This window comes from Balaenoptera ricei, chromosome 9 (genome assembly GCF_028023285.1).
Source record: "Balaenoptera ricei isolate mBalRic1 chromosome 9, mBalRic1.hap2, whole genome shotgun sequence".
Taxonomy (NCBI): domain Eukaryota; kingdom Metazoa; phylum Chordata; class Mammalia; order Artiodactyla; family Balaenopteridae; genus Balaenoptera; species Balaenoptera ricei.
In genome coordinates, this window is record NC_082647.1 from 69,434,432 (window position 1) to 69,451,891 (window position 17,460).

General features: G+C 35.1%; 1 protein-coding gene across 1 annotated transcript in view; it reads right to left on the reverse strand.

The window, feature by feature from the left end:
* AGMO (alkylglycerol monooxygenase) overlaps window positions 1-17,460 on the reverse strand; it is a 336,098-nt gene that overhangs the window by 200,580 nt on the left and 118,058 nt on the right. The window contains exon 5 of the mRNA XM_059932831.1: window positions 16,231-16,326. Within this exon, the coding sequence (XP_059788814.1) occupies window positions 16,231-16,326 (96 nt within the window). The remainder of the gene's footprint in view (window positions 1-16,230; window positions 16,327-17,460) is intronic.

Here is a 17,460-nt window from a genome sequence, read left to right on the forward strand (position 1 = left end):
GTCTGCAGGAATAGAAAAAAAAGGAATTTTGTAGTAACCATCTATGTAACAGATGATAAGAGCATAAATTAAGGCGAGGCAGTAGAAACAAAAAGGGGAAGAGGCATGAAAGAGCTGTTTAGGAGGAAAACACAACAAGTGTACAATGAATACCTTAAGAGAGTGAAAGGGTGTGCTAGTAACAATTATGCCAGAAATAAAAAAGGTATATATTGGCGCTGCATCAGGCAAACTGAGACATTACCAAGAGATGTGAAATAAATGATACAGGATTTCAAAGGAGGAAAGGAGAGAGAATTGTTTACCAGGTTTTGAATCACACATCTACTACTAACTAGCTGCAACAACATTAAACAAGTTCATCTCTATATAGTTCAATTTCCTCATTTTAAATGGGGACAATAGGGTTGCATTAGTAGATACATTGTATAATCAAATAAGTACATCTTGTGAAATACTTAGCATAGTGACTGACACATGGTCTGAGCTACATAGGTGTTTGCTCTTAATAAAGGAAACACTTTATGGAGAAGAGGGAACTGAGTTGGGCCTTGCAAAATGTATAGAATAGCAACATGTAGAAAATATGAAAAGGAGAGGCACTGCAATGATCATATATCAGATGTATTTGGGAAATGGAAATGGTCTAGTTTGACTGAATTGCACCAAATGGAAAGTAATGGGATATATATCAGGAGATTTATTTGAAAGGCAGTGCGTGAGAAACATGAAATGCAAGAAATTTAGACTTAACTCAGCAAGCCATGGAACATCACCAAAGAATTTTCAGCAGGAGCAGCCTCTGAGAATAGATTAAATTTTAAGAGGGACAAGTAGATGTGTGTGAAGGTCACACAGCAGTTTGGTATAGGTAATATTACAACTGAGTTCTGTCTCAAGTAACCAATAGACATGATCTTTTCACTGTACCATATTGATTCTTTATGAACCCTGTGGCATTCTGCCATGGTATACTGAGATGTAATCAAATAAAAATTTTGTTTGAAGAAGTACGATGTGTGAGTAATGGCAAAAAATTAGCTCTGAGCCAGCTATGTTACCGTATATAAACTGTAGAATCTCAATATTCTTAGCTTTAAAAGGGATGGTGTTTGCTCACAGAGTTAGTGAATATACAAATTTCAGTTTTCTAAAATTGTCTGTTGAATTTCTGGTATGGTTTCCTGCTGCATGTACTTCTATATGTTGTCCCCTTAAAATAAAGCTCCATTAACTGAAGTTATTTGAACTTACATTCATTCTTTACAACCTGTAAAAGTTTAAATGGTCTTTAGTGACTCAAATTATTTTATGGGAATTAAATGAAAAATTTTTGCTTGGCACATACTCAGTGCTTAATACATAGGAGCTATTTTATTATAACATTAGGATCAGAAATGACCCATCTATAGGGAAGTGTATAGTGTAGTGGATGAGAACAAGGAATCTGGATACTGACTACGGGATACAAAGCCCAGCTTTGACATTTACCAATCAAGTGACCCAGAAAAAGTTACTTAGTATATTTAATTGGAGGAAATAGTATTCGTATGTCATAGAGTTGTTCTGAAGATTTAATGAGATAATATTTGTTAAGATGCTTAAAATTTAATATTTTCAAACATTTTTATAATGCAATAAAATAAGGTAAATTTAATTTTAAAATAAATAATAAATCTAATAATTTAATAAAATGCTGAAAAACTGAGTGCTGGCTAAGTATACGATATACAAAATGAAATAAGTAAATAGACAAACAGAAACGTCATTTAATCATATTTTCCTTGGGATATCTCAGCCAATAACAACTATTAGTAACTGAGAATTATTGGCTTGGGATGACTGTAACTGTTTATTCTCCTAAACTTGTCTTTTTTTAATATCTTTCAAGCTCAGATAGTTTTCCTTCTTCCAGAATATTGCATCTCATTATTCCAGTCTTTAACCCAATTTTGGTTTTTGTTATTACATGCAAGAGTAGGAATGTAATAGGCTAGGCACTCAGTGAATGTCTGTGGGATATAATAATTAAAATATTTAACAAGATATACTGAACTTGGCAAATTTAATAATTTTGTATATTGATTAGTTGCTAAATCACACAAAAAAAGATATTAAAAAACCTGAACAATGCACTTCATGATCACAATCTGAAACTCTTATAGTTAAGAATGAATTTTTTTTCCTAAAGTAAATTTGTGCATTAATTAATTATCCAAGATTAAAATCCAACTGCATGGGACTTCCCTGGTGGTGCAGGAGTTAAGAATCCGCCTGCCAATGCAGGGTACACAGGTTCAATCCCTGGTCCAGGAAGATTCCACATGCCGCAGAGCAGCTAAGCCTGTGCACCACAACTACTGAGCCTGTGCGCCCTAGAGCCCGCATGCCGCAACTACTGAGCCCATGTGCTGTAACTACTGAAGCCCGCGCACCTAGAGCCCGTGCTCCACAACAAGAGAAGCCACCACAATGAGAAGCCCATCCACTGCAACGAATAGTAGCCCCTGCTTGCCACAACTAGAGAAAGCCCGTGTACAGCAACAAAGACCCAACACAGCCAAAAATTAAAAATAAATAAATAAATAATTTTAAAAAAACAAAAAAATCCAACTGCATTTATTCTTATTAGTAATTCATACTAAACAAAGTATGTATTATATTAAAATTATGTCATAAAATATACACAAATAATTATAATGATGGCTAGGAATGAATAGTAAGTGACATACAATAAAACAGGTATCTAGAGTGCAGAAATAGTAACAACAACAATAATAGCACTGAAAACATTTTTTAGTACTTTTTATGTGCCAACTATTCTAATCAACAGATTGTAACATGAACTCTTTTATAATCCTCACAACAATGCTATGTAGTGTTACTATTTTTATTTTACATATGAGGAAACTGAGGCATAGAAAGGTAAAGAGTCCAAAGTTGCAGTGATGATTCACAACAGCCAAAACATGGAAACAACCTAAATGTCCATCAACAGATGAATGGATAAAGAAGAAGTGGTACATATATACAATGGAATACTACTCAGCCATAAAAAAGAATGAAATAATGCCATTTGCAGTAACATGGATGGACCTAGAGATGATCATACTAAGTGAAGTAAGTCAGAAAGAGAAAGACATCGACAGTGTTTATTATATTTGAGGTCAATGATACACAAAATGCTATCTCCTTGATACTATAAAAAGCTGTTACTCAATTGTAGTTGTTGTGCCTCTCCCTCACTCCCCTCAATTCATATGTTGAAGTCCTGGGCCCCAGTACATCAAAATATGAACTTATTTGGGTATAGTGTCTTTATCAAGTTAAAATGAGGTTATCAGGGTGGGCCCTAATCCAATGACTGGTTGGTTCCTTGTAAAAGGGGCAAAGTTGGAAACAGACTTGCACTCAGGGAGAAGACCATGTGAACATGAAGACAGCCACGTACAAGCCAAGGAGAGTAGCGGGGAAGAGACCCTTCTCTCACAGCTCTCAGAAGCAATCAACTATGCCAATATTTCAATTCTGAATTTCTAGCCTCTAGAACTGTGAGGTAATAAATTTCTATTGTTTAAGCTAAAAAAAAAAAAAAAAAAAAAAGAAAGAGAAAGACAAATACCATACGATATCATTTACATGTGGAATCTAAAATATGACATAAACGAACTTATCTATGAAATAGAAACAGACTCACAGGCATAGAGAACAGATCTGTGGTTGCCAAGGTGGAGGCAGGGTGGGGGAGGGATGGACTGCGAGTTTGGGATTAGCAGATGCAAGGATGGATAAATGGATACATTTGGATACATAGGATGGATAAACAACAAGGTCCTACTGTGTAGCACAGGGAACTATATTCAATATCCTGTGATCAACCAAAATGGAAAAGAATATGAAAAAGAATATATATATGTATAACTGAATCACTTTGCTGTACAGCAGAAATTAACACAACATTGTAAATCAACTATACTTTAATTAAAAATAAACACACACAAAGTTGCAGTGATCGTAATAAATGAAGTCAGGATTTGAATTCAGGTAATTTAATCTCTAAGACCCCAAAAGGAAAACACAGTTTACAGTATGCAAATGGTATTTCTTACTTTTATCGTGTTTCAAAAAAAGCATTTGAGATGAATAATTGTGTGTTTACAATACTCATATTTAATTTTAAATAATTAGAGTACGTGAAATACTCAAGAATGTCTTCCCAGATGTCACTTTTCTTTATGCAAAATGAATATAAATTTGTTAATGAAAAAGACCTGTTGACTAGCTTAATAATTCCAATACATTTCCCACCTACACAAGGGGCAAAACAACAGCTACAGAAACTTGAGATAAACACATTTTTCTGCAATTATGACTTAAAATTTATGTCACAAATATTACATATTTCATTCTTTCTCAATGGTTTATTAAAAAGATAGAATAAAATAGATAGAGCTAGGTAAAAGAAAGCTAAATTTTTACACATGACTGGGTCTTGAGTAGACCTGATGAGATTTTGAAGAATAGATAAATACTGCCAAACTTCCATGAGAAGCATAATGTTGGATGCAAAAGGGCAATAAGCAAAATACTTTATTAGTTATATCATCAAGAATTCAGCTGTCCTAAATCTCTGCTCATGCTGCTACCACTCTATTGTTTTTGCTGCTATCGTGTTACATTTTCTTATTCTTCTCTATGTGTCCTGCCTTCTGCAAACTTCTGGCTTCTATAGTCTCACTAGCTATACTGCTTCGAAACACCACTGTATGTTTCTCATGCTTTCTAACTGTGCACATTACACTCTGCAGTTCTCCTGTATGCTAATTTCTACTGACCCTCACTGTACAGGTCTATCATGAATATATCCACAGAGAAAAGATCTGATTGGGGCAGCTGCATGATTTTATGGTGTTGCTGATGAGAAGAATTTGTTTTCTTCATAGCTTGTCAACTAGATCACTGATGGCAAGTGATGGCAAAACAGTGATGTTTGTTCTTGGTGGATATAGTCTGCACAGTAGGATTCTACTAGAATGGCCACACTAAGTCATGTCCTGATTGCAAGGAAAAGGGGAGCTGGAGGTGGTAGAGCTTGAAGAGAAAGTGCTGGTCCCTCTGGGTTAGAAGTCAAAGATCAAATTTTGAGACTGCAAGAGTGACTGCAAATTGAAAGGAGAAATCCTGTGGCACCACAAGGGGAGGAGCCACATCATCAGCTCACAAGCTGCCCTCAAACCTGAATCTTGAATTAAGAGTCTTGGCTGACTCTTATGTTATTCACGCATGGGACAAGACATTAAGGAACGTGCTGAAAAGTTACGAGGGTAATGAGCAGGAATTTCAACTGCTACCTGGCACTGGCAAGAGAAGATTGAGAATTCATATTCTACCAAGTTAAAGGGGCTCTGTAAACACCTTATGCATTTCATTAACAAACAAACAAAAGGAGGCTACATGCTCTTTGGCAGGGCTAATGGCGGACTCCAGGAGGGCTCTTGCCAAGGATTACTTCCCAGAACTTCTGCTGCCAGTGTCCTTGTCCCTGTGGTGAGCCACAGCCACCCCCCGCCTCTGCAGCAGATCCTCCAACACTAGCAGCCATGTGGCTGACAGGGTCCTGGTGCTCCGGCCTCGTGTCAGGCCTGAGCCTCTGAGGTGGGAGAGCCAAGTTCAGTACACTGGACCACCAGAGACCTCCCAGCCCCACATAATATCAATAGGTGAGAGCTCTCCCAGAGATCTCCATCTCAATGCTAAGACCCAGCTCCACCCAACGGCCAGCAAGTTCCAGTGCTGGAAGCCCCATGCCAATCAACTAGCAAGACAGGAACACAACCCCACCCATTAGCTGCCTAAAATCATACTAAGTTCACAAACACCCCAAAACACACCACTGGACGCAGCCCTGCCCACCAGAAAGACAAGATGCAGCCCCACACACCAGAACACAGGCACCAGTCCCCTCCACCAGGAAGCCTACACAACCCACTGAACCAACTTAATACACTGGGGGCAGACACCAAAAGCAACAGAACTATGAACCTGCAGCCTGTGAAAAGGAGACCCCAAACACAGTAAGTTAAACAAAATGAGAAGACAGAGAAATACACAGCAGATGAAGGAGCAAGGTAAAAACCCACCAGATCAAACAAATGAAGAGGAAATAGGCAGTCTACCTGGAAAAGAATTCAGAGTAATGATAGTAAAGATGATCCAAAATCTTGGAAATAGAATGGAGAAAATACAAGAAACATTTAACAAGGAACTAGAAGAACTAAAGAGCAAACAGACAATGATGCACAACAAAATAAATGAAATTTAAAATTCTCTAGAAGGAATCAAAGAACAGATAAGTGACCTGGAAGATAAAATATTGGAAATAACTACCGCAGAGCAGAATAAAGAAAATAGAATGAAAAGAATTGAGGACAGTCTAAGAGACCTCTGGAACAACATTAAATGCACCAACATTCGAATTATACAGGAGAAGAGAAAAAGAAAGGGTCAGAAAATATTTGAGGAGATTATAGTTGAAAACTTCCCTAACATGGGAAAGGAAATAGTCGATCAAGTCCAGGAAACACAGAGAGTCCCATACAGGATAAACCCAAGGAGAAACACGTCAAGACACATATTAATCAAACTTTCAAAAATTAAATACAAAGAAAAAATATTAAAAGCAGCAAGGGGAAAGCAACAAAAAACATACAAGGGAATCCCCACAAAGTTAACAGCTGATCTTTCAGCAGCAATTCTGCAAGCCAGAAGGGTGTGGCAGGACATATTTAAACTGAAGAAAGGGAAAAACCTACAACCAAGATTACCCTACCCAGCAAGGATCTCATTCAGCTTCGATGGAGAAAGTGAAACTTTTACAGACAAGCAAAAGTTAAGAGAATTCAGCACCACCAAACCAGCTTTACAACAAATACTAAAGGAAACACAAGGAAACACTAGGCAGGAAACACAAGGAAAGGAAAAGACCTGCAAAAACAAACCGAAAAGAATTAAGAAAATGATAATAGGAACATACAAATTGATAATTACCTTAAATGTGAATGGATTAAATGCTCCAACCAAAAGACATAGACTGGCTGAATGGATAGAGATACAAGACCCATATATATGCTGTCTACAAGAGACCCCCTTCAGATCTAGGGACACATACAGACTGAAAGTGAGGGGATGGAAAAAGATATTCCATGCAAATGGAAATCAAAAAAAAGCTGGAGTAGCAATTCTCATATCAGACAAAATAGACTTTAAAATGAAGACTATTACAAGAGACAGATATTACATAATGATCAAGGGATCAATCTAAGAAGATATAACAATTGTATATATTTATGCACCCAACATAGGAGCAACTCAATACATAAGGAAAATGTTAACGGCCATAAAAGGGGAAATCAACAGTAACACAGTAGTAGTAGGAGACTTTAACACCCCACGTTCACCAATGGACAGATCATTCAAAATGAAAATAAATGAGGAAACACAAGCTTTAAATGACAAATTAAACAAGATGCACTTAACTGATATTTATAGGACATTCCATCCAAAAACAACAGAATACACTTTCTTCTCAAATGCACATGGAACATTCTCCAGGCTAAATCATACCTTGGGTCACAAATAGACCCTGGTAAATTTAAGAAAATTGAAATCTTATAAAGTATCTTTTCCAACCACAACTTTTGAGACAAGGTATCAATTACATGAAAAAAACTAAAAAATATAAACACATGGAGGCTAAACAATACGTTACTAAATAAACAAGAGATCACTGAAGAAATCAAAGAGGAAATCAAAAATACCTAGAAACAAATGACAGTGAAAACATGACGACCCAAAGCCTATAGGATGCAGCAACAGCAGTTATAAGAGGGAAGTTTATTACAATCCTGTCTCAAGAAACAAGAAAAATCTCAGATAAACAACCTAACCTTACATCTAAAGCAGTTAGAGAAAGATGAACAAAAAACCCACAAAGTTAGCAGAGGGAAAGAAATCATAAGATCAGATCAGAAATAAATGAAACAGAAATGAAGGAAACAATGGCAAAGATCAATAAAACTGAAATCTGGTTCTTTGAAAAGATAAAAATATTGATAAACCATTAGCTAGAGTCATCAAGAAAAAAAGGGAAAAGACTCAAATCAAAAGAATTAGAAATGGAAAAGAAGTAACAACTGACACTGCAGAAATACAAAGGATCATGAGACATTACTACAAGCAACTATATGTCAATAAAATGGACAACCTGGAAGAAATGGACAAATTCTTAGAAAAGCACAACCTTCCGAGACTGAACCAGGAAGAAATAGAAAATATAAACAGACCAATCACAAGCACTGACATTGAGACTGTGATTAAAAATCTTCCAACAAACAAAAGCCCGGGACCAGGTGGCTTCACAGGCGAATTCTATCAAACATTTAGAGAAGAGCTAACACCTATCCTTCTCAAACTCTTCCAAAATATAGCAGAGGGAGGAAAACGCCCAAACTCATTCTACGAGGCCACCATCACCCTGATACCAAAACCAGACAAAGATGTTATAAAAAAAGAAAACTACAGGCCAATATCACTGATGAACATCGATGCAGAAATCCTCAACAAAATACTAGAAAACAGAATCCAACAGAACATTAAAAGGATCATATACCATGATCTTGTGGGGTTTATCCCACGAATGCAAGGATTCTTCAATATACGCATATATCAATCAATGTGATACACCATATTAACAAACTGAAGGATAAAAACCATATGATAATCTCAGTAGATGCAGAAAAAGCTTTCAACAAAATTCAACATGCATTTATGATAAAAACTCTCCAAAAAGCAGACATAGAGGAAACCTACCTCAACATAATAAAGGCCATATGTGACAAACCCACAGCCAACATCATTCTCAATGGTGAAAAACTGAAACTATTTCCTCTAAGATCAGGAACAAGACAAGGTTGCCCACTCTCACCACTATTATTCAACATAGTTTTGGAAGTTTTAGCCACAGCAATCAGAGAAGAAAAAGAAATAAAAGGAATCCAAATCAGAAAAGAAAAAGTAAAACTGTCACTGTTTGCAGATGACATGATACTATACATAGAGAATCCTAAAGATGCTACCAGAGAACTACTAGAGCTAATCAATGAATTTGGTAAACCTGCAGGATACAAAATTAATGCAGAGAAATCTCCTGCATTCCTATACACTAATGATGAACAATCTGAAAGAGACATTAAGGAAACACTCCCATTTACCAATGCAACAAAAAGAATAAAATACCTAGGAATAAACCTACCTAAGGAGACAAAAGACCTGTATGCAGAAAACTATAAGACACTGATGAAAGAAATTAAAGCTGATACAAACAGATGGAGAGATATACCATGTTCTTGGATTGGAAGAATCAACATTGTGAAAATGACTCTATTACCCAAAACAATCTACAGATTCAATGCAATCCCTATCAAACTACCACTGGCATTTTTCACAGAACTAAAACAAAATGTTTCACAATTTGTATGGAAACACAAAAGACCCCAAATAGCCAAAGCAATCGTGAGAAAGAAAAACGGAGCTGGAAGAATCAGGCTCCCGAACTTCAGACTACTACAAAGCTACAGTAATCAAGACAGTATGGTACTGGCACAAAAACAGAAATATAGATCTATGGAAAAGGATAGAAAGCCCAGAGATAAACCCACACACATATGGTCACCCTGTCTTTTAAAAGGAGGCAAAAATATACAATGGAGAAAAGACAGCCTCTTCAATAAGTGGTGCTGGGAAAACTGGACAGCTACATGTAAAAGAATGAAATGAGAACACTCCCTAACACCGTATACAAAAATAAACTCAAACTGGATTAAAGACCTAAATGTAAAGCCAGACACTATAAAACTCTTACAGGAAAAAATAGGCAGAACACTCTATGACATAAATCACAGTAAGACCCTTTTAGACCTGCCTCCTAGAGCAATGGAAATAAAAACAAAAATAAACAAATGGGACCTAATGAAACTTAAAAGCTTTTGCACAGTCAAGGAAACCATAAACAAGATGAAAAGACAACCCTCAGAATGGGAGAAAATATTTGTAAACAAAGCAACAGACAAAGGATTAATCTCCAAAATATACAAGCAGCTCATGCAGCTGAATATCAAAAAAACAAACAACCCAATCCATAAATGGGCAGAAGATATAAATAGACATTTCTCCAAAGAAGATATTCAGATTGCCAACAAAGACGTGAAAGGATGCTCAACATCACTAATCATTACAGAAATGTAAATCAAAACTACAGTGAGGTATCACCTCACACCGGTCAGAATGGCCATCATCAAAAAATCTACAAACAGTAAGTGCTGGAGAGGGTGTCGAGAAAAGGGAATCCTCTTGCACAGTTGGAGGGAATGTAAATTGATACAGCCACTATGGAGAACAATATGGAGGTTCCTTAAAAAACTAAAAATAGAACTACCATATGACCCAGCAATCCCACTACTGGGCATATACCCTGAGAAAACCATAATTCAAAAAGAGACATGTTCCACAATGTTCGTTGCAGCACTATTTACAATAGCCAGGACATGGAAGCAACCTAAACGTCCATCGACAGATGAATGGATAAAGAAGATGTGGCACATATATACAATGGAATATTACTCAGCCATAAAAAGAAATGAAACTGAACTATTTGCAGTGAGGTGGATGGACCTAGAGTCTGCCATACAGAGTAAAGTAAGTCAGAAAGAGAAAAACAAATACTGTATGCCAACACATATATATGGAATCTAAAAAAAAACAATGGTTCTGATGAACATAGGGGCAGGACAGGAATAAAGACACAGAAGTAGAGAATGGACTTGAGGACATGGGGAGGGAGAAGGGTAAGCTGGGACGAAGTTGGAGAGTAGCATTGATATATATACACTACCAAATGTAAAATAGATAGCTAGTGGGAAGCAGCTGCATAGCACAGGGAGATCAGCTCAGTGCTTTGTGACCACCTAGAGGGGTGGGATAGGGAGGGTGGGAGAGAGATGCAAGAGGGAGGGGATATATGTATACATATAGCTGATTCACTTTAATACCAAGTAATACCAAGTTATACAGCAGAAACTAACCCAACAGGTAAAGCAATTATACTCCAATAAAGATGTTAAAAAAGAAAAGAAAAAGAAAAATGAAGGGTGATAATAAAAAAAAGGGCTTCCCTTGTGGTGCAGTGGTTAAGAATCTGCCTGCCAATGCAGGGGACACAGGTTTGATCCCTGGCCCGGGAAGATCCCACATGCGGTGGAGCAACTAAGCCCGTGCACCACAACTACTGAGCCTGCACTCTAGCGTCCGTGAGCCACAACTACTGAGCCCACGTGCCACAACTACTGAAGCTCCCGTGCCTAGAGCCTGCGATCTGCAACAAGAGAAGTCACGACAATGAGAAGCCCGCACACTGCAACGAAGAATAGCCCATTCGCCGCAACTAGAGAAAGCCCACGCACAGCAACGAAGATCCAACACAGCCAAAAATGAAAACAAATAAATTAATTAATTAAAGAAAAAAACCCTAAAAAATAAAACAAAAACAAAAACAAAAAAAGACAGGCCTTGTCTTAATATTAAAGACCACCAAAGATAAGGTATATGCCCCAGGACTAAAGACAGTACTAAAAGACAGATGTCCTGTCAAAGTGTACATCAAAGCCTCCAAAAACACAAGACAGTTAGCTAATTATTCTGCTGTCTCCTACAATAAAAAATAAATAAATGGTCAGAGAAACAGAAAAGAATCTAGAGTCCCTACAACAAGTTTTCCATAAAGATTGGCTAGTAATAATTTACTAAATATACAAAGAAGACAAAAAAAGTGATCCATATTGAGGAAAAGAAAAAGCCAATTGAAGTGCAAACGACTTGCGCATGACTCAGATGTTGGAATTAGCAAACCAGAATTTAAACGTAATTATTATAATTAAGACTTAAAGGAAAAGATAGTCATAATGGGTGACAATTTCAGCAGAGAAATAAAAATTCTAAAACTTAAAGCATAATATCTGATGTGAGAAATCCACCTAGTGGGCTTAAAAGCAGATTGGTAAGAGCAAGTAAAATGGTAAACGAACCTGAAGACAAATTAATCGAAATTATCCAATCTAAATAAGAAAAAAAAGTGAAATTCAAAAAATTATGGAGCATTATTGATCTGTGAGTCAACATCAAGTAGTCTAATAAACATGTATTTAGAGTCCCAAGAGAGGAAAGAGAGAAAGGTATAGATATAATCTTTAAGGAAATAATGGCCAGAATTTTCTTCCAAAATTTGATTTAAAATACACCGTCTGTGAACTCTAACCAGTAAAGCAAGAAAAATAAATAAATAACATAAATACAGGAAAGAAAGAAATAAAAGGCCATAAAATCATACATGGGAGACATCCTAGAGAATTTTAAATTAGTTTACAACTTGTACAAAAAATTCTTCTTATAAAGATATAGTAATCTATAAAGTGAGGGATTTGTATAAAAGGAGACAAATAAATCAATGAAAGAGAAGTCTAAAATTAGATCCAACCACGTATATGGTCAATTTCTTTTCAACGAAGAACCCAAATAACTCAATGGATAGAAGAAAGTCTCCACAACAAATAGTGCTGGAGTAAGAGGATGTGTGCATAGAGATAATGAATTTTGACCCCCACCAAATGCCATTCACAAAAATTTGTTCCAATATTACAGACCCAAAGAGAAAATTAAAGTTCAAAAACTTCCAAAAGAAATCCTAAGGTAATTTATTTGAAAGTTTGTGATAGTCAAATATTTCTTAGAAAAAAATACAACGAAACTAACCATAAAATTTTTAAATGATAAATTAATCTTCAAAATTTAATATTTCTTTTCATGAAAAGTCATCAGAAAGAAAATAAAACAGCATGCTACAAGCTGAGGGAACATATTTAAAATACATATATTTGACATATCTAGAATCTATAAAGAATTTCAACAAATCAATTAGGCAAACAACTTAAGAAAAAATAAGAGTTTGAACAGACAGTTCATTAAAGCAAATGTATCAGTGTCCAATAAATACATGTAATACTGTTCAACATCGTTAGTTATTAGGGAAATATTACCACCAAAAGATAGCTCTTAACCCACATTAGACTGGGTAAAATCAATGTTAACATTTCATTGTAATCCTATCTCCCAGCCATCCCAAATATCCCTCCCCTGGGAAAACACTTGGTTACCCACGTGTATTTCTAGAGTCATTTTAGGCATATGTGAACATATAAAACATAGAGCTGTTTTCTTTTTTAACATATAAATATTAGTATACACTACACCCTGTTATGTAACTTGATTTATTTGGAGATCCGTCCATATTAGTACATAAAGAGATCACTCATGTTTGTAACTGAAAATAATGTTCCATGTAGAAGCTTCAGTTTAACACTATAAAAATCATCGAATCATGTGGTTCAAATCTTCAATACCAAGTAATTATTTTTATATTTCTTTGCTCAAGCATCATCTGATATGTATATGAACAATATGATAGCAAATTTAAGTTAAATCAAAGGTAGCAGATAAAGTTACTACCGTTACTGTATTATCTAAATCAGCTAACACCCAAATATCATCTAATATCTTAAAAAATAATTCCAATATTCCATAGTTACTAAGTTTAAAACATGTATTAAATAAATATTTTTCTAATTACATTTAGCAAACTCACAAGAAAACTGTACAATTGACTATGGACTGCAGACACTTTAGATGAATGAACAATAAACAAAAACGTTGTCATAAAAATTAAGCAACAGTGTACAGTTTTAAGCAGAATGTTTTGTAACTTTCAAAAAAAGGAAGAGATAGATGCTATTGTTTCTTCATTGAAGTAATGCAAAACTAATCAGAAAATTTCATTATAAACTCTTTAGTTCGTTATATGACCTACTTTATCTCTCATTTACAATCTTTCAAAAACATGTTTTTAGTTTTTTTTTTTTTGTCCTCTTGCCCTCATCTGATTGAAGTGAATAAACTTTTCTTCACTTTTAGAAAATCGTACTTCCTTTAGGCCAGATTCCCCTCAGAGTGAAAAGTGATTTTATGGATGTCAGCAGAAGTGAAATAACTGTAAGAAATCAAACCTCCATTCAGGTATGATGTACAGGGCTCTTTGGTCAACACTGCCACATCTATGGCTCACATATTGTTTCTGTGAATGGAGACCCAAGTATGATGCCTGAAATTAAACACTGCCAAAGTGGCCTAAAGGGGCTAACATATTTTAGAGTCACAAAGTGGGTATTTTTCTAGGCTGAAGGCCACTGTTTTCAGTTTTTATTTTTTATTTCTTAATCTAATATGTATTAATCTCTAAAAAGCAGGGCAAAAGCATGATAATATTTTTTTTTCTTTTAAAAAGGTTAAGTCTTCTCCTCACTCCAGTTCTTTATATCACTTGCTCCTCTCTCCAGAAGCAGCCACTGCTACAAATCTCTTGGCTCTACTTCCTGAGTGGTTCTGTTATTAGTAAACAAATGGTAGTATGCTGTCTATAATAATTAATGTAATTAAGTACACAGCTGTGAAAATTTTAGAAATGTACTCACAGCTAATGTATAATTTAAAATTCCAAGAATCAAACCTTAATTTCTGAAGGTATGCTCTTACTTCTGTGCTGCTGAACTGTAGTAACTATACCCGTACGGTACTTGCAAAAGTCTAAAGTACAACACAAGTGAGAGGCTCTAATGCATTGCTTTCAAGTTAGAATGAAGCCACATGGAGCTTCTGAGCTTAAAAGAAATGTCTGACCACTGGCTTTCCTCTACTCCCTGTTTACTTCTTAGGATAGAGCTCAAGCCCTGGCTCATGGACTTCTCGGAGGGCCACAGGAAAAGGCGAAAGTTACTTAGGCACCATTATTCTGTATCCAGACTAATACCAGAACCAACACATGGCATGACCTGGAGCAGAGCTGCTATAAAAATGTATTTCTCCTTTAACCCCTCCATGTAAATCATCAGAAAGCTTCCCTCCACTGATTTAAACAAATTTGTCTTTGACCTCTAGAGTCAGAATTGGCCTCAACAACCCTTTCAGATGGTTGTAGTATTGACTGTTTGATGTATGTCAGCTACCATAAAATGCAATACTATTTCATGACAGATCTTCAAATAATGCCAGGTATGTCCAAAGTCATGGTAACAGTCTCTTTATTCCAAGTAAATCAGTAGCATGAAATACTGCAGATTAATGAAATAATGCACTTTGTTGTATCAAGCTTTGGCATCTAACGCAGCTGTGATTTGTGGTAGTGTTCAACCAGTTGCAACACCTGTCAGCATGCTTCCTCTAGAACTTCAAAAGGCTTCCGATAAATACCAAATGCTTGAAAGGGTTCTAATGTGCATAAGTAAGAATTTTTCAGGGTCTGTGATTTTTGGTATTTAACAACCAGATCAGTATAATAGTTCATAAAACAATCAGTTGCTTAATGATCTATCTGCAAACATTCAAGTCCGACAATTTGAAATACCGCAGAAGACCCAAGAAATTATATTTGTTCACTTTTCTGGAAGAAAAAACTTATTGAACACTCTTTAACTAAAACCTAAACTCTAAAACTAGAGAAAGATTTCCAATCAAAAAATATTTAGATAATTTCTTTAAGCATTAAATGTTTTTCAAGGAGTTTTCAAGCAGTTTCCACCAATTGATATATATATGTATATATAAATTAAAATGTATAAACATTATATATCTTATATAATTAAATATTGTTCATTATATAACAATAGATTATATTATACATATAAATTATTATAACTAGTATATATTAAATATATAAACAAAATATTCACAAATATATACATATATATAAATTTATATCTCTAAATTGAAATGAATTTCAATATCTTTATGTTTAATAAACTGTAATACAGGAAGATATTGTATTGAGTACAGTATTAAAACATTTTGGTACTTAACAGTTCAAAAATTATTTTATTTAATTGAGACCAACTGGCCTCATTGCTTCTTATAAACGTTGCAATATATATTCGGTAAAAAGGAATAAAAATGAACACATGTTTCTCCTTAAAGAAGGCAGACAAAGGTTTTTCTTACACAATAAATCAGCTGCTAGTGGATTTCTAGGACATCGCTTTAGGCTATTTAGGTATAAAACTTAAGAAAAAAAATTACCTTTGTGTGGATCCAAAACTGGTAGAGGAGATTGAACTGAAGATGAACAGCATAGACTGAAGGTGGTATGAAGAGGGCCAGTGGAGAGTAGAATATCTGAAAGATTAAAACATTGTAAATTTGCATATAGGATTTCTCAACATACATATACTATTACTAATGATTCAATATTTTGAGTCTATCCTTCAGCAAATATGCCTTGTTTTTAGCAAATATATCTTATTCTGTACATTTTATTGCCATGTTTGACTTTGCAACATTAATTTTTCCACATGATGATAAAGTTATAGACATGTTGGAGCTAAGTTCACTGGACTTCTATTTCACATTTAATATTGTCTGGTTAACATAGCATACATTGTATGTTATTTCCTTAATCTTGAAAAGGTTGGGTGTATTTCCTGGAAGTAAAGAGGTTTTTTAATATATACAAAAATAGTCACTTTCTTTAAGTAAAAGAAATGTAGGAGCATGTGCCTTTATACCTTGACAGCTCCTAAACACTGTATTTTTACGGCATTCTGAGTAACAAAATGAAATTATAGTAAAAGACAGTAACTTCATATGAGAAGGGGAAAGAATACATTTTCCCTTTTAAATTTTACTTTATTATTTTGTGGTTGACAATATCTCCTGATTTTTTTCAAAGTTAGTAAAGAAGGAGCTATGATATTGTGCCATTGTGGAAACAAGTTTTGAAGGTCCCTATTTTCTAACAGACGGAAATGCCTCTGCCTTGGGAAAACAACTTATTCGTAAACCACTGGTTAGAATCAACGAATAAGCACAATCTGCTGTGTTCTCCCAATGACTTTGATCCCCAAGAGTGGTTTCATGTTGTAAGAAAACTTTTTATTAAATGAAAAACTAAACAACAAAATAGGAATAAAAAGAATCTGACTTCCACTTTACATTTTGGGTTTTATAAAGTTAATATTTCCAAAATATGAGATATTTTTAAAACATGTTTTCAGAATACTACAATTTTATTTCTGAATTATTTTAAAGCTTTTGTTCTCAATTAGGCCAAATATCATTTCAGCAACGTTTAGTAATGAGGATATATTTGAAATCAGACATTTCCGTAAACTCTTATAGTTTTTGTTTCGAACTTTAAGTCATGAAAAATCTCAGCTGTCATCACAACAGGGTCAGTTTCATTATTTATAAATTCATTATTAAGCAGTGGATTAGATCAGTGAACAACAAAAGAACACTGGGCTCTTACTC